This window comes from Bos mutus, chromosome 1 (genome assembly GCF_027580195.1).
Source record: "Bos mutus isolate GX-2022 chromosome 1, NWIPB_WYAK_1.1, whole genome shotgun sequence".
NCBI classification, from domain to species: Eukaryota; Metazoa; Chordata; class Mammalia; order Artiodactyla; family Bovidae; genus Bos; species Bos mutus.
The window spans coordinates 148,780,928-148,804,842 of NC_091617.1; the positions used below are offsets into that span (position 1 = coordinate 148,780,928).

The following is a 23,915-nucleotide window of genomic DNA, read 5'->3' on the forward strand; positions in this document are numbered from 1 at the left end:
CAACACATAGTAACTACCTGTAGGTCAAAGATGGAGCTCCACACCCCGTCGTCTTCCCTTTGTGGACGGGGAGATAGGACCAGGGGCATCTCATCAGGCTCAATTGTTTTATTGTTCAGACCCAGAAGGGGTTAAATCACTCCTCCTCATAGCTACTAACAAATCCACAGTCACAGGGTCACATCTAGCTTCAAGGAAGCCTGGAAAATGTAGTCTTTACCTGGGTGGCCATCTTCCTGGTTGAAATCCTTTTATTGACATAGAGGAGTGGGAGATGAGGAGGTTCAGTTCAGTTCAGTCACTCAGTTGTGTCCGATTCTTTCTGATCCCATGGACTGCAGCACTCCACACCTCCCTGTCCATCACCAACTCCTGGAGTTTACTCAAACTCATGTCCATTGAGTTGGTGATGCCATCCAACCATTTCACCCTCTGTCATCCCCTTCTCCTCCCACCTTCAATCTTTCCCAGCATCAGAGTCTTTCCTAATGAGTCAGTTCTTCACATCAGGTGGCCAAAGTATTGGAGCTTCAGCTTCAGCATCAGTCCTTCCAATGAATATTCAGGACTGATTTCCTTTAGGATGGACGGGTTGGATCTCCTTGCAGTCCAAGGGACTCTCAAGAGTCTTTTCCAACATCACAGTTCAAAAGCATCAGTTCTTTGGCCAACAAAGTTCCGTCTAGTCAAAGCTATGGTTTTTTGATGAGGAGGTAGATCCTGTGAGTAGTGACTGCATGTAGAAATCTCCCCGTTTGACATGTTATTTGTGGAACAGAGCATTCCACACTTCCCAGCACTGGGGATTTGTCAAGACCCTCAAACATCTTTGGCAACTTCCCTATTCACAACTTTCAAAATGGCCCCAGGGCAGCGTCGATCTCAAATGGTTTTAATCCCCCTACTGGGCCTTATGTTGTTGTTTTTGTTGTTCTTTAGTCACAATGTCATGTCCAACTCTTTTGCAGCCCCATGGACTGTAGCCTGCCAGGGTCCTTTTGTCCATGGGATTTCCCAGGCCAGAATACTGGAGTAGGTTGCCATTTCTTTCTCCACAGGATCTTCCTGACTCAGGGATTGAACCTACATCTCCTTCATTGGCAGTTGGGTTCGTTAGCTCTGAGTCACCAAGGAAGTTCCGGTGGACCTCATATAAATTATTAAAAATAGTAAACATTTGGAAATTTGCTGTATGTCTCAGGAAATCAAACAGGGGCTCTGTATCAACCTAGAGGAGTGGGATGGGGAGGAAGATGGGAGGGGGTTTCCAGAGGGAGGGAATATATATATACCTATGGCTGATTCATGTTGAGATTTGACAGAAAACAACAAAATTCTGTACAGCAATTATCCTTCAATTGAAAGTAAATAAATTTTAAAAAAAGAAAAGAAAGCAAAAAAAAATAGTTGGCATTTTTTAGTTCTTCTATGGTTGATGATAACTGGTCATATACAAATAGTATGGGATAGATTCTGTGAGGACTGAGGAAGGGGCTGGTAAGAGAATGGCAGTGACAATGAAAGAAAAGGTTAAGACTAAGGAGATACATGCTAAAGACAATATACTTACAATTTATGCTATATATATTATATATATATATACTATGGTGCATATGTGTGTATACATATGTAAATATATATATGTATACACACATGGCTTCCCAGGTGGCTCAATGGTAAAGAATCTGTCTTCAATGCAAGAGATGCCAGACATGTGGATTCCATCCCAGGGTCGGGAAGATCCCCTGGAGGAGGGCATGGCAAGCCATTCCAAGATTCTTGCCTGGAGAATCCCATGGACTGAGAATCCTGTCAGGCTACAGTCCATAAGGTCTTAAAGAGTCAGACAGGACTGAAGCAACTGAGCATGCACACACACACACACACACACACACACATGAATTAATAGCACTTTTTCATGACTTATAGAAATTGATCTTCTATGTGCGTATATATGTACAGATATGTATGAGCTGGAAGTGAAAGTGTGAGTCACTCAGTCGTGTCTGACTTTTTGTGACCCCATGGACTGTAGCCCACCAGGCTCCTCTGTCCATGGAATTTTCCAGGCAAGAATACTTGAGTAGATAGCTGTTTCCTTCTCCAGGGGATCTTCCAGACTCAGGAATCAAATCTGGGTCTCCCGCACTACAGGCAGATTCTTTATCATCTGAGCCACCATATAGATGCATATATATGCCCACCTCCAGTCCATATCAACACATTTTATATATAAATAAAGTAATAGTCCCTGTTGAATGAATATGTGCTTACTAATGTACTTATTATCTCTAGCAAAAACTTTTCACCCCAATTTCTAATATTGATATTTTTAATTGCTTTAAATTATCCCAGAAAAAAATGCTATATAAAGGTTACTTAGAATTTTGTGCTTCAAGAATACACATAAAACCCTGAAATATTAGTCATATTAGTGCCCCAAATTGATTACTTTTCTCTGACTTTCTTTGTTGATCACCACTGCATCCTTAACACATGGCCTGATGCTCGCCATTTCATACACTTGAAGAATTATGAATTATGAATAAGTGCATAATGCATGCATGTATAAGTGAGGGAATGAATATATACTTTAGAAGTTGCATTTCTTCTTTGAAAATTTTTAGATAATCTTCAATGAATTTCTAATTTAGGGTTATAGTCAGCAGACTACTACAAAAGAAGCAGATAAAATTTTTAAATGCAGTGGCAGTTGTTTGAGTTAATTTTTGATATTTACTGATTAAAGTATTTATTTCTGCTTTACTGTCTCTTGCATGTTCTGATAACCATGCCAACCTGGTATATTTCTGGCCTTTTTGATTACATGCAGGATGTGAAAGCATGAAGGCTGACATCATGTTTCTGGTGGACAGTTCTGGCAGTATAGGACCTGAAAATTTTGAGAAAATGAAAACTTTCATGAAAAACCTGTTAGATAAGATTCAGATTGGTGAAGACAAAAGCCGAGTTGGTGTAGTTCAATTCAGTCATTATAGTAAGGAAGAATTTCAGCTTGACAAATACTTTACACAAAAAGAAATTTCTGATGCAATAGACAGCATGTCCCCCATCAGTGACAATACTTTGACTGGAAGCGCAATAACCTTTGTGGATCCATACTTCACTGAGTCCAAGGGGGGCCGCTCAATGGTAAAAAAGTTTCTCATCCTTATCACTGATGGAGAAGCCCAGGATGATGTGAGAGACCCCGCAAAAGCTCTTCGGGACAAAGGTGTGGTCATCTTCTCCGTTGGGGTATACGGGGCCAACAGGACTCAGCTGGAGGAGATCAGCGGGGATGGCAGCCTGATCTTCCATGTTGAGAAATTTGATGATCTAAAGGCAATAGAGAGTAAACTCATCTTTCGCGTGTGTGCCCTTCATGGTAAGTGACCCTCTTATCCTTCAGGATGCAAGCTGTTGACTTTATAGTGGGATGGGCAGAGACTTGGACTTCAGACTTGGCCTCTAACTGGACTTTGGTGTTAAGTGTTGGTCTTAGCTATGCTACGTTAAAAGCCATGATCTCAGGGCTGTATACTTAAGTGAAATACCCAGGGATATTCCAGAATAACAGTTTTGTCTGCTAATTTGGAAACATATAGTCTGATTTTGATGACTTCAAATAGATATACCAAGAGAATACTTGAGTGGGTTACCACGTCCTTCTCTAGGGGATCTTCCCAACCCAGGAATCGATCCTGTGGCTCTTGCCACTTCTCCTGCATTGCAGGCAGGTTCTTTACTGCTGAGCCACCAGGAAGCCACATATACCAAGGAGGTCTCAGAATTTTACATTAAATTTCCAGCTTTTTAATACCTGTATACCTAGATTTTCCAGTCAATTTTTAATCCCAAATGATTCTCCCACATTGTTTCTTGGCTACCTGTGCTGCTGCTGCTAAGTCACTTCAGTCGTGTCCGACTCTGTGAGACCCCATAGACAGCAGCCCAACAGACTCCTCCGTCCCTGGGATTCTCCAGGCAAGAGTACTGGAGTGGGTTGCCATTTCCTTCTCCAATGCATGAAAATGAAAAGTGAAAGTGAAGTCACTCAGTTGTGTCCAACTCTTAGCGACCCCATGGACTGCAGCCCACCAGGCTCCTCTGTCCATGGGATTTTCCAGACAAGAGTACTGGAGTGGGGTGCCATTGCCTTCTCCTGGCTACCTATAACCACTGTTAAGTATGTACACATAAGAATGTGTAATTAGAAATATACAGCCATCTTCCTCTCAGTTAAATTAGGTCCAGTATCCAAAGCACAACTCTGCACCTTCTTTGTAAAGATACAGTGTATATTTTTATTCCTTACATTAGTCTTCTTACCCTCTCTCAGCTAAGTAGTTTCCATTTGCCTGTTCATATACCTATCCTTTTGGAAAATTTTAATTTGTTACTTTACTTAAAGTGATCTCTTGGAGTCATCACTTTTATCTGACAAACTATAGTGCTTTTCAAATTGGATTAAGCAACCTTAGGTTTGAGCCCATCAATTTTAATGACTTGTGTCAGAACTTGCTATAAATTCACATGTAAGGCTAACACCACCAGGTCTTTTAAATCTATCATGTGCTGCTGTTATCTGTGTTTTGGCTACAACTAACAGAAGAAACCAAAACATTAGTCACTTTGTTGTATGCTGTTCCTATGGCAATAGAAACCTCCTTTGGACTTTGTTGTTCAAAATTTCAGAAGGTTAACAAGTAAGATGTCTTAGTATAAACTGAGCTTTAGGCAATGGCCCTAAGATTTCTCTTGGAAAGGCTTAACTGGAATTTTTCTTCTTCCTCCATGTATGGCAGTAATTCCCAAACTCTTGGGATTGTGGAGATATTCTAAGAAGGGCTCGCAGTAAGGCCACAGCTCCACCTTTGAAATGCAAAGGGTTCTTCCTGGCCTTTCTTCATTGAGAAATGTCATATTTGTAGAGGCCCTGTCTATAGCATAAGGTAGAATTTTAGCTGACTTGTACATTCGGTTTATAAATTTATCAGGTAAATTTATAAATGTGTATCAAGTCAACTCATAAATATGTATTGAGTTATGACTCATATGACTCATTGCCAAATCATGGCGAGTCATTCTTCCTACATGGCCTGGGCTCATCTGCAATGGAAGATCCTTGAAAACTTGGAGATCTCACTGCCAGAAATAAGGATTGGAGGTAGGTTGGCAGGTAGAGGGTGAACCATTGGGAAGCATGTGCTTCAAGCTACTCAGGGGAGGAAGAGTGGAAATAAGCTCATACTTTGGGGGTCCACCCAGAGTGGGTGCTTGGCTTCTACGGAGGAGGAGGGCTTGGGGCTAGGGTGTGGTGACAAGTGTCTTAGCTCTTCCCCTGTGTGGGATTTTCTGGGCTCCAGCTTGGGAAGGTCAGAGGGAGGGCCACAAATAAATGTGAAGACACATGGAGCACAGAGGAAAATTTATCTCCCGGAAGCTGAGGCGACACCTGGAGTCTGAAGGGGCGAGACAGAAACTCCAAGGTTGTACACTGAGCCCCCGAGCCCTTCAAAAATGCAGGCCAGTCTGGCAAGAATCAGTCATGGCTCACCACTGTACTACACTGACTCATCTCCTGACATTCCCTTCCAGGTGAAAGCCTGCTTAGCAAACGTTGTTGTAAAGGACCTGAAGTGGTTTAGCAGAACAGAGTAGGGAGGTGTGGGAAGTGCTGATCTGATCATGGAGTTAGGAGCGCTCCTATCTGATCATCATAGATAGGAGCGCCAGTGTCCTTAGAATCGTGATGTGGGCAAGTTGAACATCTCTGAGCCTGAAGTTTCTTTTCTCTTTAAAATGGCATCAGCCATCCCTAAGAGCAGTGAGGTGTCTGGCACGTGAGAGGTACAAGGCACACATAACTGGTTTCCCTTCTAGGAATCTGTGCAGAATGCACTGCAGAAGTCTGTCACGCCTGCTCTCTTCTGCTTTCAGATTGTAAACGGATTCAGCAGTTAGATGTCGTGTTCGTGCTGGACCACTCAGGCAGCATCAACCCCGAGGACCAAGAAAACATGATCAACCTCACCATCCACCTGGTGAAGAAATCAGACGTGGGCCTGGACCGCGTTCGGTTTGGAGCGCTCAGATACTCAGATGACCCCGAGGTTCTTTTCTACCTCAACAAGTACTCAAGTAAACCAGCCATCATCGAGCATCTGAGGAGGCGCAGGGATACGGCGGGAAGAACCTACACCGCCAAGGCTCTGGAGCGCGCGAATGACATGTTCACAGAGGAACACGGCAGCCGTATCAAACAAAATGTGAGGCAGATGCTGATCGTTATCACAGATGGGGTATCTCACGACAGAGATAAGCTCGGTGAGGCGGCCTCAAAATTAAGAGCCAAAGGCGTCATCATTTACGCAGTGGGTGTAGGTGCGGCTGACCAAGCGGAACTGGAGACCATGGCGGGGGATAAAAACTACACTATCCATGTCAGTGGTTTCGACAAACTGAAAGATATTTACCTGCCTGTGCAAGACAGTATGTGTAACAACTCGCAAGAGGGTGAGTTGTGCTTTTAAAGTTGGTGTAGCAATACAAGTTTACGCAAAAAAATAAGTGATTACGCTTGGCTTCCCATCACCCAGATGGCATGGGCTGAACGTTCCTCTACTCAGGCTACCAGTTTTCTCAGCTCTGAGAGAAATGCATTCTTGATTCAGCAACATCTAAAGGTCCTTCGCTGCTGTACTGAAGACGTTATACGAGAAGTTTGCAGAAGCGTTCCTTGCTGTCAGGCCTCTCCTTTCCCTTTCCTTCGCTCTTCCTAGGGCCCTATTCAGCTGTCCCCATTTCATGCTTGCCTGTGCTGCGCATTTGCTTGATGGTCCCAGTGCAACTACTCTGTATCAGGTTCAGGCCAAACTCAAGTGGAAAGTTTCATGCTTTGAACAGATAGGCTTTTGTTTTCAAGGTTCTAGGACCCTCTAAATGGGATTGTCAGCACCCTGTAGGAAGTGATTCCTACAGGGAATCACTGCAGGGATTCCAGCACCTTGGAAGTTCAACCAGGGCTGTGAGCTTTTCTGAATCAAGGCCAGGAGTGGGATTGAATGGGATAACAGAGACCAGTTTCCAGGAACCAGGAAGGAAGGGGTCAGAGCTGAACAAGCTGGAGGCATCATGTCTGAGTGAGCAAGGGGTGAGATTGGCCACCTGACCTAAAAGCAGCAGAGATCAACCCACCCTCTAGGAGGGTCACTGTGCCTCCTTGGAAGCCTGGAATCCTTCCCAGGTACTGGCCTGGTCCTCCCCACATGGCAAACACATCAACCAACCAGCTAGCTTCCTTTCTTCTTTCTTTTTCCCTCCCTTTTTCCAACTTCCTTCTTTTTTTCCTTTCCACCTCCCTTCCTTCCTCTCTACTAGCTTGAAACCTACTTTTGTTTCCAACACAAATTGTGGTTTGTCCACTGACATTAACCCACTCCCTTCTCTGTGAAATCCTCCAACCCCAAACAAAACCTTCCCCCAGATCTTGTGCCAGACCAGCATTTGCTGGGCTGAGTAAAACTACGTCTGATCTCCACAACCCTACTTTACTTAAGTAAGCAATAAATTCAGATTCTTGGTTTCAGATACAGAATGTGGGTATCCTCTTTAAGAAAACATGACTGTCCCCAAGGCATCTTTCTGATACAAACTAGGCTATGTCACTGCAGGTTACCGCAGGTTACCGTTTCTAAACTCCTGAGTTCCAAGTAGGTCCTGCTGACATCTCCAACCTCAATTGCCCCCTGCTTCCCAGCCTCCCTAGTCATCCTGAAGTCCCTTCATCTTCGCGTGCATCACTTGCCCAGCACAGACACACCAGCCCACGGCTTCCCCTGGCTGCATCTAGCTTGCTTGTCACCTTTCAGATTTTGTTTGCCAATTTCTGACCCAGCACATGTCGGTGCCTCTGCTGTGTCCCCTGACTCCTGCACCTTCTATTTCTCGAGATGGTAGCATCTAACACATGCTTGCTGCTTCCTTATTTGTCCTTATAACAAGACTGAGTTCATTGGGCAGGCTGGGACTCTTATTTATCCCTGGATCCCCACCAAATCTAGGACTATTAGTAAGACTAGAGTCTTTTCTTTGTGGACTGCTTTCTTCTCATCTCCCACACCTACTTTTGGAGGTAGGTGTCAAGACGGAGTTTTGAGATAGATGTTGAGATAATAGTCTAACTTTTGGATGCAAGATGTTTATTAGGGGGGCACAGCTCTGAAGGAAAGAGGGGGAAGCAGAAGAGGCAAAAGAAGTCCATGATGCACGCCCCATCATCCCAGTTACCTTCACTGAGCACTTTAGTACAGCTCCATCCCAGCCTTTGCATTTGATGGAAACTGAGCGTAAAAGATCATTCCTCGTTTTGGGTCATGTCACATGGGACTTCAGAAAGACGACCCTGTAACCAATGTTGACTAACACTTGTCCATGAGATTTCAATATTTGGGCTATGATATTATTAAAGCAATTTGTAGCAGAAAAAAGTGCTGGATTTAAGGATAAAAGGGATCCAGATACCAGCTCCACTGCAGAGTGATTGCTTATTCTGAGGCACCTTAACCACTGGATTCCTTTTCTCTACCTAAGATCAGAATAATTCCTCATAAGGTGGTCATGAATGTTAACCACTGTAGTATGCTAAACACATTTTTAAAGTGATAATTTTCAGCACAAATGTAAAGTGGTGGCATTAATAATAACAGAATTACTAATGGCACTCGAGAACAGTGGCACTCAGCTTGGGTGGATGTTCCGGTGTGGGAGTGTTGAATGGATTTCAGGCCTTTGCAATGACCTTTCAGTGACTATAGTCAATCTAGTCAAACTTCTTCCTTCCTTTCTCAGAGTAGCTTTCAGTGTCCTTTCAGATGTATCATGTAAATTATTAAATTTGAAACAAAGCCTATTAAGCTTTTCCTCACCACTACTTCCTCTTCTCTTTGAGGGCCAATTGTGACCTCTCATCTGTTATCTCGTCTCAATTTGCCATGAGTGTGAGGATTTAGTAGAAGCAATTAAATATTTGAGCGAAGGGGAAATTTAGAATGATTGTTGAGGACAATCAGTGATTCTTTTTTTTTCAATTGCAGCCTGTGACATTCCAGAAGCTGATGTGATTTTCTTTTGTGATGGCTCTGACATGGTATCTGATTCAGACTTTGTTACCATGACAACTTTCTTGTCAGACTTAATTGATAATTTTGACATTCCATCTGAGAGGATGAAAATTGGGATGGCCCAATTTGGGAGCCGCTACCAAGAAATCATCGAGTTACAGAACTCTCTGACGAAAACCGAATGGAAGTCTCGGATTCAAGCTATCACCAAGAGCAAGGGCCTTCCGCGAATAGACTTGGCCCTGAGAAAAGTGGGCATTATGTTTGAGCCATCCGCTGGCGGCAGAGGGAGCGCTGGTGTCCCTCAGACTTTGGTGGTCATCACCTCTGGGGGTCCCCGCTATGATGTGTCAAAGGCAGTGGAGGCCCTGAGGGAAGCTGGCATTTGTATTCTGGCTCTGGGCATAGGAGATGTTTACAAGGAACAGCTCCTGCCGATAACGGGCAGTTCTGAAAAAATCATCACTTTTCAAGACTTTGATAAATTAAAGAATGTGGATGTGAAAAAAAGAATGATCCGTGAAATCTGCAAGAGTTGCGGGAAAACCAGTAAGTGCTCCTTTGCTCCTTTGCTTTTGTTTGATTGCAGCTTCCTGGTTGTCCATTTCCCAGGGTGTCTTTGGGTGAATCTAACAGGATGTGGTTTAGAATAATATGCAATGAGAATAGGCGTCTCCTCTGTTTCCAAAAGTCTGGGATGGGTCAGCCTTCCCCAGAGGCAGGGGAAAGGGTTCAGAGGCCAGAGGATGCCCTGGGTTGTGTGCCCGGCTCAGCCTTCTCTTCCACTACAATCCAGGGGTTATATTCTTCTTAACACTTGGAACTCAGCCTTCTATTTCTATCCTCTCTGATTCCGAAAGTCCCAGAGCTATTCCCTGCATTCCACAGGAAGTAAGCAAAATAAACATTCGCTGATTTTACTTTTTCCTATTTTAACTTTGTTGAACCATCTTGTAAGGGACTCAGTATGTGTGCGTGTGTGTGCACATCTGTGTATGTGTCTGTCTGTGTCAACTGTATCAGCACATGTCTGGTACATTTTCATCTTTGAATGATGGCATCTGTATAATCATAACATAGTAAAGATTTGAATTGGCCTTGGGGATTATTTAATTTCCAAAGGTCACCAGGGCTGATGGCTGCAAAGGCCAGGTGCGTCATGGAAGTGAGTCACATGGGTTGGGACTGAAGAAAATAAATGCAGAGCTGTGGTCCATCTGATGGGGATGTCATTCTTCAGCTCCAACTGAGAGCTGTGTGCAGGACTCAGGTTCTGTACACTTGGGACTGGGAGTTGGGAGGACAGAGCATCAGTGAAGGATAATATTTTATGGAATTTGTGCAACAGCAGAAATTCCCCACAGGCCTTCTGTTTCTAGACTTACTATGAAGGAAGACAGTTCTTTTACAAACCACATTGGTTTTTCGAAGCTGTCTGGTGGGGTGCTCACTGGGAGCAGATGACAGTGGTAGAGGAGTCCAGGACTGGAATCAGAAAGCCAGGGTTCTGGCTCTGGTTCAGCAGCAGCAGCTTCCCTGCCTCACCATCTTCTTGTGTGTAAGATGAGCAACTGGACAGGGTCATGGATGACCAAGTAGCAACTCGCTGCTGAATTGAGTTTGTCCTATTTGGTGTTGTGATCTCGTGAAATTAGTTGATAGTATTTACAGACTCGAGGTTTCACATTAAAATGTAGATTTCAGGCTTCTCTGAAAAAATCAGACAATGTGACCGGACTGGGCCCCCTTTCCCACACAGCGACTCTCAATTGGAAGTGAATGGTGAACAGATGGGTCATTGCTCTGCGTTCACTTTCTCACCCACTGCCCGCTTGACTTGATAACATGACCCTCCTGTCCTTTGTTGCTGACTGAGTTGATGGCCTCTGGACTAAGTAAACTCTAAGAATGATCCAAATATTTTATAATTATATTCATCATAATATGTCCTCATTATGTGAAGAAAATATGCATGCATGCACACACACACACACACATACACATGAGGCCAGCCTGAGAATAAACCAGGATTAGACTTCAAATAGCCACTGAAACGTGTAACATTTGAAAGGGGACAGAAGAAACACCTGAATTGCATGCTGACTCAGCAGCTAGTATTCTCCTTATGAGACAGCTTTGGGTCCTAGAGACCCTCCAGCCCTAGACTGTGATGCTCTGCCTTTTCAGAACCCTCTGCCCTTCCTTACTCCTGGCTGGTCATTAATGTGGCCTTGTTTTCCTTGATCTCCAGACTGCTTTATGGAGATTGTGGTTGGCTTCGACATTTCCACTCACCTGCCGGGTCAGCCATTGTTCCACGGCCACCCCCGGCTGCAATCATACCTCCCAAGCATCTTAGAGGACATCACCTCCATCAGGGGTGTCAGCTGCGGGGCAGGTGCAGAGGTGCAGGTGAGCGTGGCCTTTAAGGTGAACAGTGGCCAGAACGTCCCTGCCGAGTTCCAAATCTATCAGCAAACAATATTTGACAGCCTCCTGCAAGTCACCGTCAACGGGCCGACTCACCTGGATGCGCAGTTCCTGCAGTCCATGTGGGACACCTTTGAGAATGTGTCTACATCCCAAGGGCAGGTAACCAAGTCACTTTCTAGCTCCCATCTCCATGTCCGTTCGTTAGTTTCTCCCTCCCAGTTATACGTTTTGTTCTCGAGTCATCCCATTCTACGCTCTCCTCTTTCTCCAGGTGTTACTCATCTTTTCAGATGGTCTTGGGGGTGAAAGCAAAATGATGCTTGAAGATCAATCGGACAGGCTCAGGGAAGCAGGTAAACTTGAAATTGAAAATGTAAATAATGAAGCAGGGGATGTGCTGAACAAGTCTCTACCTATGCGGGTGCTCTGGAACTTGGGGTTTGCCTGGCCCCTTGAAGCAAATGCCACTGGTGCCCTGCCCAACCCCTCTTGACCACACAGGCATCCCCCAGATACTGCAAATGCCACAGTCAAGTGCTTATTCCTGTGACCTTCTATAGCCTGGTGCCTATGGCTGACCCGACCAGTGACCTGATTCTTGGAGAGGAGGTTGGGGTTATAACGTATTCCACCTGATGGATGGAGGCAAGGGTAATTAATACAGAGGGCTATAGAAGCCCAGCACCCTTGCCTGAAGTATACAGCCTGTGCTCCAGAGTCCCTTGGGAATCAGACCAAGGCAAGGACTTCATGGAGACATCCTTGTCCACAACCTCCACTTCTCTTTGCTGCTTCTCTCTCTACCTCGGTAAGCCACACACACAGATTCCTCTCCCAGATGCACCTTCTAGGGAACCTAAGACGCTTGCTGTCTCTGTCTGTGATGCTCCATTTCTGCTCCCAGCTCATCTGAAACTATGACATGGACAGGGGAGAAGCAGTGAGGAGTGCTTTTCAAAATCCATGACGCAGTCTTTCCCATGGAAAATCAGACACAATAGGAAGTGTCTTAGGGTCCCTAGAAGCTGCATCTGGGAGAGGAAACTGTGTGTACGTGGCTTACCAAGGTAGAGAGAGAAGCAGCAAAGAGAAGTGGAGGTTGTGGACGAGGGTGTGTTTCCATGAAGTCCTCACCTTGGTCTGATTCCCAAGGGACTCTGGAGCACAGGCTGTACACTTCAGGCAGGGGTGCTGGGCTTCTGTATCCCCCTGCATTAATTACCCTTGCCTCCATCCATGAATTCTCCAGGCCAGAACACTGGAGGGGGGTAGCCTTTCCCTTCCCCAGGGGATCTTCTCAACCCAAGGATCAAACCTATGTCTCCCATATTGCAGGCGGATTCTTTACCAGCTGAGCCATGAGGGAAGCCCAAGTGAAGTAGGTCAGAGAGAGAAAGACAAATATTTACAAAACAGATATAGACTCACAGACATAGAAGACAAACGTATGGTTATCAAAGGGGATAGTGGTGGGGCAGATAAATTAGGAGTTTGAGATTAACATATGCTCAAGTATGTATAAGACAGATGAACAGCAGGGACCTACTGTAGAGCACAGATACTGACATATATTAGGCATCTTAGAATAACCTATGTGTATGTATATATATAACTGAATAACTTTGCTGTGCCCTTCAAACTAACACAACACTAAATTTTTTACACAATACTTCAATTTTTAAAGTGGTGAGAAAAAGTATGTTACTAGCTACCTTTCTTAAAAATTGCTTTCAAATGCCCAAGAACTTCATTAGGACTGGTGGTGAGGTATTAAACACAGTTTTCTGCTAGTCTTTTTGTGTAAGATTTCTTAGATTTCATACTGAAGTCAGGAACCAGTGCCTCACGTGTGTACAAAAGATGCAGGCAATGCCGCTGTTGCGTTCTTCAATGTCAAGAGCACTTCTTTCTCTTATTTCCCCCTCTTTCTGATTCTTTGAATCATGTTCACTGGAAGGAAATAGATGGGCTTTCCTTCTTTCGGGAGTGTGATTCCTTGGGTTTTATCACCACTTTTTTTGCTGCCTAGGACTTGATGCTTTGCTGGTGGTGTCCCTAAATGAAACCGCTCACGATGAGTTTTCCAGCTTCGAATTTGGAAAAGGGTTTGACTACAGGACTCACCTGACCATTGGAATGAAGGAACTGGGCAGTGTGCTATCACAGTATCTGGTGAGTTGCTGAACAAAAACCCCACGTTATTCGAAATGCCCTGGAAGGTCTTCCCTGTGGTCCAGTGGTTAAGAATCCGCCTGCCTGTGCAGGAAACGTGGGTTCCAGGAATATCCCATGCCTCGGGGCAACTAAGCCCGTGTGCCACAACTGCTGAAGCCTGGGTGCCCAGAGCCCGTGCTCCACACACAGCAACATAGCCCCTGCTTGCTGCACCTAGGAAAGCCCTCGACAACGAAGACCTAGTGCAGTCAAAAATAAATAGATAAATCTTTTCAAAAAATGCCCTGGGAACAAGACTGGAATCTTGATGAGTATTCTCAAAGATTCCCTTGTTTGCCCTAAATTCAGTACATGGTCTTTAGCATACGAAAAAGTGTGACAGCCCAGAGCATTGGTTTTTGTTTCCCCATGACCTTTCACCCTTTGTCATCTCACCAAATGAAACCCGAGGAACTAAAAACCCAACCAACCCCTAATCAAAAAAAAAAAAAAGAACACCAGCAGTTTCTGCTGCAGAAATCCCAAGAAACAAGAGCCTGTCGACTAGGAACCAACCAGTGGTCATCTGTGTGGTGAGTGCCCCTTTTATAAATAGAGATCATTTCCTTGGAGAAGGTATGTTGCCCGTACAATTGCTAATCTGATGCTTTCTCTTCAAGGTTAAAAACAAAAACAAAAAAACCCTCTTATTCTTTGCAGTCCCTCACCCAATGAGAGAGGACGGGCTGTAGGTGGTGAATTATGATTTGCGTCAGTTCAGTTCTTATGTGATGAATTTCCACACCGCGGCTTCTCACTCAGTGTTTCTTTTTCCCAGGGGAACATTGCAGAGAGGACGTGTTGCTGTCAGTTTTGCAAATGCCCAGGGATTCCAGGACCTCAGGGGAGCCAAGGGCCACAAGCCTCCCAGGTACCATTCAGTTGTGACACTGTCCTACCTAATGGGCTTTGATTTGGTACAGATGGAACTGAGACTGAGTGGGTGGGTTTTCAGCCTTCACTTGATGCTGAGGTAATTACTTTGGGCCGTTCGTGTGACTTCTCTGGGGTAGGAGCCAGATCATAAAGGTTCACATTTAAAAAAAAATTATTTTATTGAAATATAGTTGATTTGCAAGGTTGTGTTAATTTCTACTATACAGCTAAGTGATTCAATTATATACACACACATATACAGAGAGAAATAGATATATACATTCAGTTATACATATATATATATACACACACACATTCTTTTTCCATAAGCCTATAATAAACCATTATGGTTTATTATAGGATATTCAGTATGGTTCCCTGTGCTCCACAGCAGCAACTTGTTTATCTGTTTTATATATAGTAGTGTGTATCTGCTAATCTGAACTCCTAGCTGATTCCTGCCCTCCGTCCCCTTTGGTAGCCATAGGTTTGATTCCCATGTCTGCGAGTCTATCTTTGTTCTGCAAATGCATCCATTTGTATAATTTCTTAAATTCCACATATACATGATATCATAAGACGCTTGTCTTTCTCTTTCTGGCTTACCTCACTTCACATGATGATCTCTAGGTCCACCCATGTGGTTGCAATTGGCATCATTTCATTCTTTTTATGGTTGAGTAATATTCCATGGTATAAATATACCACATCTTCTTTACCCACTTCTCTGTTGACGGACATTTGGGTTACTTCCATATCTTGGCTATTGTAAACAGTGCTGCTATTAACATTGGAGTGTGCGTCTTTTCAAATTAGAGTTCTTTTTTTTCAGATATTTTCCCAAGAGTGGGATCACAGAATTGTATGACAACTCTATTTTTAGTTCTTTGAGGAACCTCCGTACCGTTTTTATAGTGGCTGCACAAATTTTCATTCCTTCCAACAGTATAGGAGGGTTCAGAAGACTCGCTTTTGATTCTACTATTAAGAATGACTCCTTTTTTTTTCTTACGTAGACTTTGGGGTATTGCTCCTTGGCTTCGCAATTTAGACTTTAGACAGTTTTAAAGGTGGCAAGAGGTGTTAGAAATGGTGGGGAAAGTTTTGCTTCATGAACACTGGGTCATGACTGAACTACAAAAAGAGTGTAGCTTGGCAGAGCCTTGCCTTTAAAAAATGAATTACACAGCAATAGCATAAATAAGTATATGTTATATAAATATATCACACATATATATACACACATATATATATATCATGGTATTTTAATTCCGTGGAATGCTCTAAGGGAATGAAAATGAATGAACTACAACTACACATGACAACAGGTATAAATTTTATAAACACAATAATGGCAAAAAAAAAAAAAGGCAAAACACAGAAAAGTGCATATGGTATGATAGATTTATAAAAAGTTTGAAAACAGGCAAAACTAACCTACAGTTATTCTATCCAGGGATGAATAATTAAGTAGTGAAGTATTTTTCAAAGACTTGGAAATATCATCATAAAAGCAAGCGTCTGTTCCCAGGGAAGGGATGGGGACTGCTTTGTGATTGGGGTAGCGGCTAAGTGTGGGTATCAGCCATGTCCTATTTCTTGGCCTGGGCAGTGGTTACACTGATATTCACTTCATAACAATTAAGTTGTACCTTTATAGTCTATTTACTTTTATGCACTTTTTCAAATACATTTTAGATCGCACAATGAAAAGGAGTCTGGTTTATTTGAAGGGCTTAAAAATGATTCTTGCTCAGGAGTCACACTGTCCATCCTTGTGAAAAGATAATTGATCTCAGCCTTTTTACTGACTTCTTGATGAAAGTGAAAGAGGAGAGTGAAAAAGTCGGCTTAAAGCTCAACATTCAGAAAACAAAGATCATGGCATCTGGTCCCATCACTTCATGGGAAATAGATGGGGAAACAGTGAAAACAGTGTCAGACTTTATTTTTCTGGGCTCCAAAATCACTGCAGATGGTGACTGTAGCCATGAAATTAAAAGACGCTTACTCCTTGGAAGGAAAGTTATGACCAACCTAGATAGCATATTCAAAAGCAGAGACATTCCTTTGCCAACAAAGGTCTGTTTAGTCAAGACTATGGTTTTTCCAGTAGTCATGTATGGATGTGAGAGTTGGACTGTGAAGAAAGCTGAGCACCGAAGAATTGATGCTTTTGAACCGTGGTGTTGGAGAAGACTCTTGAGAGTCCCTTGGACTGCAAGGAGATCCAACCAGTCCGTTCTAAAGGAGATCAGTCCTGGGTGTTCTTTGGAAGGAATGATGCTAAAGCTGAAACTCCAATACTGCCACCTCATGTGAAGAGTTGACTCATTGGAAAAGACTCTGATGCTGGGAGGGAATGGGGGCAGGAGGAGAAGGGGACGACAGAGGATGAGATGGCTGGATGGCATCACCGACTCGATGGACGTGACTTTGAGTGAACTCTGGGAGTTGGTGATAGACAGGAAGGCCTGGCGTGCTGCGATTCATGGGGTTGCAAAGAGTTGGACACGACTGAGTGACTGAACTGAACTGAGTATATTTTTATGGAAATACAGTTGTTTTGCAATGATGTGTTCATTTCAGGCATACAGCATGGTGATTCATACACGTGTATGTGTATTGTTTTTCAATAACTCTTTTGCATTATAGATTATTACAAAATATTGAGTAGAGTTCCCAGTGTTATCCGGTAGGACCTTATTGTTTACCTATTTTATTCATAGAAGTGTGTATATATTAATCCCGAACTCCTAATTTATCCCTCCCCTGGACTTTTTACTGAGTTACGATGTTTTGTTTAGCACAGTTTCCTTTCTTATTGTGTTGCTGGAGACTAGAATTCTATTCCAAGAGTGCAACCTCCCAGTGTACTGAGCAGACAGTGGGGATCTGTGTTAGAGGGTGAGGAAAGCAGACCTCAAGTGAGATCCTTGCCAAACATAAACCAGGAGACAATGAAACAAGAGAGGGAGAGAAGATAGCAGATTACAGCAGATAGAGCTGATAGGGAGAAGGCTCCTTCTTGTCCTCAAAAAAAAAAAAAAGGAAGAAAGTAAAGTGATGTCTTTGGAAATGTTCTCAGTTTGCCTGCTGAAGGGGTCGTGGTGGACACTGCTATCCTCCATGCAACCCCCCAGGCACAGACCTGGCCCTGAAGGACATGCGGGCTCCAAACCCAGCCTTCTGGAGACATCGGGAGGGCTGCCTCTGCAGAGAGCTTCAGAGCCGAGAGCCAGGACCAAAGCCAGCCCCAGCGCTTGTCCAGCTCTCCCCAAACTCACAGCCGCACCTGCAAAACCACAGCTAGGCTGGAGGGAGGGACTTGCCTGAAATGCCTAATGTAACAGGTCTGAGTTGATGAAGGATGACTAAGATGGGTTTTTCTCTTTCCCCGCAGGGCTCTCCAGGTGTGAAAGGCAGCAGAGGACACAGGGGAGAGGAGGGAGAGCCTGTAAGTTTTGTGACTCGCCGCCCACCACACTCTTTCCTTTTCCATTAAAAAAGCTTTATTCTGCAGAAGGAATAGTGGGGTTTTGTTTATATGCCTTTTGAGTTTGAGGGGGTGGGGTGGGTTGCCTTTTCCCCCCTTCTCTTTGTCTGCGTCACGAGGCACTTGCTGAATCTACTTTTGGGGGAAGAAGGGAGCAGAGTCTCCTATGTTGTGCCCGGCACATTTTTGGCGGGTGGCAAGGAACTGGGCACCCTCCCTCTGCCCCCGCGTAGGGTGAAGGCTGAGCGGGTGTCTCTCTGGACCGGCAGCCCAGTGCTTCCAGTGTGGAAAGAGAAGCGGGCAAAGCACCCGCACATATGGTGTCATGGTCCTACGCTGCACAAGGCTTTTGAATGTCAGTCGTTGACTCCCAAACCGTAACTCTCTCTTGGTTTCATCAATTAAATTATAAAAATGGATTTGGAGGAATGGAAACCACTTGGGTAGCTCCACTGGGATGGGAAAGTTCAGGAGGTATCCAGTTGTCTGCATAGCAAGTTGTGAAAGCACAGCCTCCAGCGTCGGATGGCCCAAGGCTGACCTAGACGTGAAACCTTAATAAGAGATGTTAAGTTCTTGACCCTTGGTTTCCTGTCTGTCAACTTATAAATTTCTCTAAGACTATAGTTTACCCACCCTGTACCTGTGGAGGGGTTATGGAGCTGACTGAGCCAGTCAGGATTTGAGTGAGGGGAAGAGTGTCACCCACTGCCGGACTGTGAGCCTGCAGCTGGCTGAGTCCAAACAGCGGGGACATTTTGGTTCCTCTTATCACCTGCAATGCGGGAGACCTGCGTTCTATCCCTGGGTTTGGGGAGATCCCCTGGAGAAGGGAAAGGTTACCCACTCCAGTGTTCTGGCCTGGAGAATCCCGTGGACAGAGGAGCCTGGCTGGCCACAGTCCATGGAGTTGCAAAGAGTCAGACACAACTGAGCCACTTTCGTTCACTTTCACTTTCAGCAACCTGCGGCCATGGGTGAGGCCTCCTGCTTTTACTGCAAACAATCCTCATTAAAAAGAAAGAAAGCAAAGCAGTGAAAGGAAAATTGCCTCTCCTCTCACCTACCGGGAGGGAGAGAACTAAGTTCATTGCTAGTATTTATCCACACAGCAAACCACGAGCACCTTCTGTGCACCCAGATCTGAGCCAAGCCTCCAGGACACAATGGGGAAAGAGACAGTTGGGGATTCCAGCTCTCAGGAAACACAGTATTATTCTTTTCTTGCGACTCATTTTATTCTAGCCCTTGTGTGTGCATGCGTGCTAAGTTGCTTCAGTCGTGCCTGACTCTTTGCGACCCCATGGACTGTGGCCCACTAGGCTCCTCTGCTCATGGGATTCTCCAGGCAAGAATACTGGAGTGGGCAGCCTTTCCTTTCTCCAGGGGATCTTCCCAACCCAGAGATTGAACCCAAATCTCCTGCATTTCGGGCAGATTCTTTACCATCTGAGTCACCAGGGAAGCCCATTCCAGCCCTTACCTGTATTTTAAATATTTCCGGGAGAAGCTGGACTAATGAGAGATGCACAGGCCACTGACCTTGGGTGCTCTTCCCTGTGCGGATGTTCTAATTTGGGGGTTCTTTAACTGGGGAGTCCTTCCTGTGAGCACTGGCTTGAGGCAGTGTCACTTCTGATCAGCTGCTTCTGCTCAGCTCCTGTCCCCTGGAACCAACTTGCTTCTCTGCCGTGAGCATGGTGATTTTTCCAGGATGGTTGGGGCCTGGGCAAGATGTCAGGGCCAACATGTGTCAGGGGAACATTTGAAATGTGGCTGCAAGTGATGTGACTTCAGACCTTTGGCTGTGCTTTCTGTTGAGGGCAGGGAAGCAACTGAGCTCACGTCACATGTTAGTGTGGTCTCAGATCTGTACAGAAGCACTGAAGGGAAAATGTTTGAATCCAGGGGAAAAACAGACTTAATGAACCAGTGTGCAGGGGATTTTGCTTTAACTGGAGCTCAGAGTGCCCTGTTCTGGCTTCAGTCTGGAAGAGTAAACGGCTGGCAGCTTTCTGGCAAAAGAATCACTATGGATATCTGTTTGGGTACCTTTCCCTAGGGAGCTCGAGGAGAAATTGGACCCCAAGGAAACAGAGGGAATGCAGGATGTCCAGGGCAGCCAGGTCAAAAGGTAAATGTTTCATTTTAAGTTCCCTATGGCATCTTCTGTCTCTCCTCCATTCCCTCTCTCTTCCATCCCTCCTCCCACTTTCCCTGTCTCTAATTATATGTTAGTTTCTTCCTCTGCAGATTAAGTCTCTTTAGTCATTTCAAGAAATTATAAGCATTAATTAAATTCCACCCATAACCTTTCTGTGGCTGTATAACCAAAAGTAACTAAAGGAATACACAGACACTCTTAATGGAAGCAGCCCCTTCCCACCCCAATAGGCTGTGAATCCACGTTCGGTCTTTGACATGCCAATGAGAGATATTTAATCTTTTACAGGGAGCCAGAGGATTTTCTGGATATAAGGTACGTGTGGTTACTTCTAAGTCAAATTTGACTTCCTTAATTTGCCCATTAGGTGGCAAAGATCTGCCTTGTCTGTCTTTCAGGGAGAACACGGAGATGATGGGATTGATGGACTGGATGGGGAAGAGGTAAGCCATTTTTCTTCAAGTGCCACAAAATCATCATCAGATCAATGTATCTCTTTAATGGGAATTTCGTTTGCTTTGTCTTCTTTCAGGGCTTTCATGGACTTCCTGGGAAAAAGGGAGAAAAAGGTGATCCAGGTTCCCAGGTAACACTTTTTCATACATCAAAGAAGGAGAATTTGGCATTAGAGGTAGTCTTAACTGTAGTGTGTCAGAGGTTGGGAGGAAGAAAGTGGACATCTGACTGGCATACAGTGAAGCCTATTACCACTGAATAGATGGTGCATCCCCATTTGGGGCAAGTGGGTAACTATGCGATTTTCAAGAATTTCCAAGCTAGAAAGATCCAAGGCTTGCAAGAACCTGTGAGCAAGAATCTTTTGCAAGGTTGCAATCTGCTTGCAAGAATCTTTTCAGAAGTCTGCAAGTGAATCCATTTGCCCATCAGCAATTTGTTTTCTTTATTGCATCCAAAAAAAAAAAAAAAAAAAAAAAAAAGCAAGAGAATGAGACAGAATTATTTTGGTGGACTTGATATAGCAAATCACAATGATACATATATATATATATATACATGTTTATTTATTTTCAGTTCACTTCAACACTCATTAATGTGTGCCTCTTTGGTTCCAAGCAGCTCTCCTTTTATGTTCTGATTCACTTATTTATTAAATACTTTGAATACCTGGCGTGCGTCAGGCACTGAGTTATGTACAGAAGACTCAGAGATTAACCAGACTGTCCTTGTCCTCAGGGATCCTTTGGTGTGGTTGGGAAGACAGAGATATCAGTAGCTAATGGAACGCAGGATGTGGTTGGGATCATGTTATAGGCGACTGTGTGGTCCCAGAGAACAGTGGGGAGGGAGTGCAGGAAATCTTTCTGGAGGAAATGATCCCTGAACTGAAGATGAATAGGAATTAGCAAGATGTGGAGAGAGGGCATTCCAGACAGAGGGAGCGGTTTTTTAAAATTTTAATTGGAGGCTAATTGCTTTACAATATTGTGGTGGTTTTTGCTATACATTGACATGACTCAGCCATGGTGTACATGCATCCCCCATCCTGAAGCCCCCTCAATTCCCTCCCCACCGCATCCCTCTGGGTTGTCCCAGGGCACTGGCTTTGAGTGGCCTGCTTCATGCATTGAACTTGCACTGGTCATCTATTTCACATATGGCAATATACATGGTTCAGTGCTATTCTCTCAAATCATCTCACCCTCCCCTTCTCCCACAGAGTCCAAAAGTCTTTTCTCTTTGGCTGTCTTGCATATAAGGTCATCGTTCCTGTATCAGTGCTTTTCTTTCTGACTTCACTCTGTATAGTAGGCTCCAATTTCATCCATCTCATTAGAACTGATTTAAATGTGTTCTTTTTAATGGCTGAGTAATATTCCATTGTGTATATGCACCACAACTTTCTTATCCATCCATTTAAGCAAAGACACGGAGGCTTGGGGGGGCCCTGAAAGTTGTTCTGCCTGTTATGAGCGTTAGGGTTCAGATGGAGGGAGCTGGGGTTCAAAAGGAGTTGGGAAGAGCTGGGAAAGGCACTGGTGAGCCAAGGAGAAGCCGTCTGGATCACAATCATTGGGAATGCGGAGCCTTAAAAGATTTTAAGCAAGGAGGTCACAATCCAATTTGCATTTTTAGAACTATTGCATGACGGTAGCGTGGAGGATGTGTTGGGGATGACATAGATGCAAGGCAAAGATGAGAGGTGGATCTGTAGTAATCAGGGTGAGAAGTGCTGAAGCCTTCAAATGAAGCAACAGACAAAAGACACATTAAGGATGTAATAGGGTCCAGGCTGGAGTGAGGTCCTGGCGTGCAAAATTTACGGAAGCACTTATTCTCAGAGTGATGTAGAGTGGGTACCTGCCCAAATGTTGTACCCTTGGTGTCTTGTTTGTCTCACCGTGGCTCTGGCTCCAGGATGTCAGATTTATTCAAGTTAACTAAAATGAAAACTTCTGCTCTCCTGTCGTGTGCTTGACGGCCATCGATGGCCAGGGGCTAGTGTACTGGACAGTGTGGATGGACAACCTCTCCATCTCTGCGGAAGGTTCTAGAGGGCGGTGCTAGACCATGAGAACTTTTACCTTTTCTCAGCCTCATTATAAATAGTCCTGACCGTAGGTTTCGAACTGGGCTTGGTTCTGCTTGAGAGGCTGGAAAGAATCTAGCTGGGAGAGAGGAATGTGAATCATTTTGTCTGATGGATTTTCTCCCCTACAGTCGCCACAACACTTGATATTTTAACACCCTCCTGCAAGCTAACTTGGAGCTCATTTTATTTATTTTTTTTCAGGGCAGCCCAGGTTCCAGAGGCCCCCCTGGGGAATATGGGGACAAGGGTTTCCCAGGGGATCCTGTAAGTTTCTGGGGCCCAGATGGTCCTGAATTGTGTAGTTACTCCACATTTCCTGTCTTTTTTTCTCTTGTGTTTCCTCTCACCTGTAGGCAAACACATGACTTGGGAGGGGTGTAGTAGGTATTGACTGAGGCTTATTTGGTTGAGGTAAGCCTGCATATGGTCTGGGCTGATTATATATAAAAAACTCAGAGATGGGAACAAAAATGCCATCTTATTCATTTTCAGACTTTCAAGTTCCTTTGGGAACGAAATTTCCATAATTTTGCTTACTGAGTTTTCAATCCTGTAGATTCCCTCATGCAGACTCGATTACAGGGGAGTCTTGCTACGTCTTTGAGTGAGTGGCATGGGCCTGTCTGGATGGGTGCACTAGTGAAGCTGCCAGTATAGAGGACGGAGAACCACTGTGAGCTCAGCAAGCACTCGTAACTCTTCATTTCTCACTAAGCCTCCTTCAGATTTACTTTCATCTTTAAAAAAAAAATTGTGTTTCAAACATGGAGAATTTTCTCCCACCTCTCATTATTTAGCCCAGATTAGCTTAGTTCTTGAACATTGTACTATTTTGAGAAAATTTAAAAAAGGCTGATATTTCTTGTTTCTAAAGTACTCTTTAAATCTTCCTCTAGGGTAATCCAGGACAAAGCAGTACCATCAAAGGACAGAAGGGCTCCAAAGGAGAACAAGGAAGACAAGTAATTGGATCTATTTAATGTATATGAGTTGATTAATTCTGTTATGGAGCTGAGGCTTTCTTAAAGCCTAAATTATTTAGTAAAATACATAACC

General features: G+C 44.3%; 1 protein-coding gene across 1 annotated transcript in view; it reads left to right on the forward strand.

The window, feature by feature from the left end:
* Nucleotides 1-23,915, forward strand: part of COL6A5 (collagen type VI alpha 5 chain) — a 116,406-nt gene that overhangs the window by 14,429 nt on the left and 78,062 nt on the right. The window contains 14 exon segments of the mRNA XM_005898394.3: nt 2,834-3,388; nt 5,944-6,519; nt 9,099-9,674; nt 11,377-11,717; nt 11,830-11,911; nt 13,588-13,730; nt 14,551-14,643; nt 18,052-18,105; nt 20,207-20,278; nt 20,597-20,623; nt 20,707-20,751; nt 20,841-20,894; nt 23,061-23,123; nt 23,756-23,821. Of these exon segments, the coding sequence (XP_005898456.3) occupies nt 2,834-3,388; nt 5,944-6,519; nt 9,099-9,674; nt 11,377-11,717; nt 11,830-11,911; nt 13,588-13,730; nt 14,551-14,643; nt 18,052-18,105; nt 20,207-20,278; nt 20,597-20,623; nt 20,707-20,751; nt 20,841-20,894; nt 23,061-23,123; nt 23,756-23,821 (2,747 nt within the window).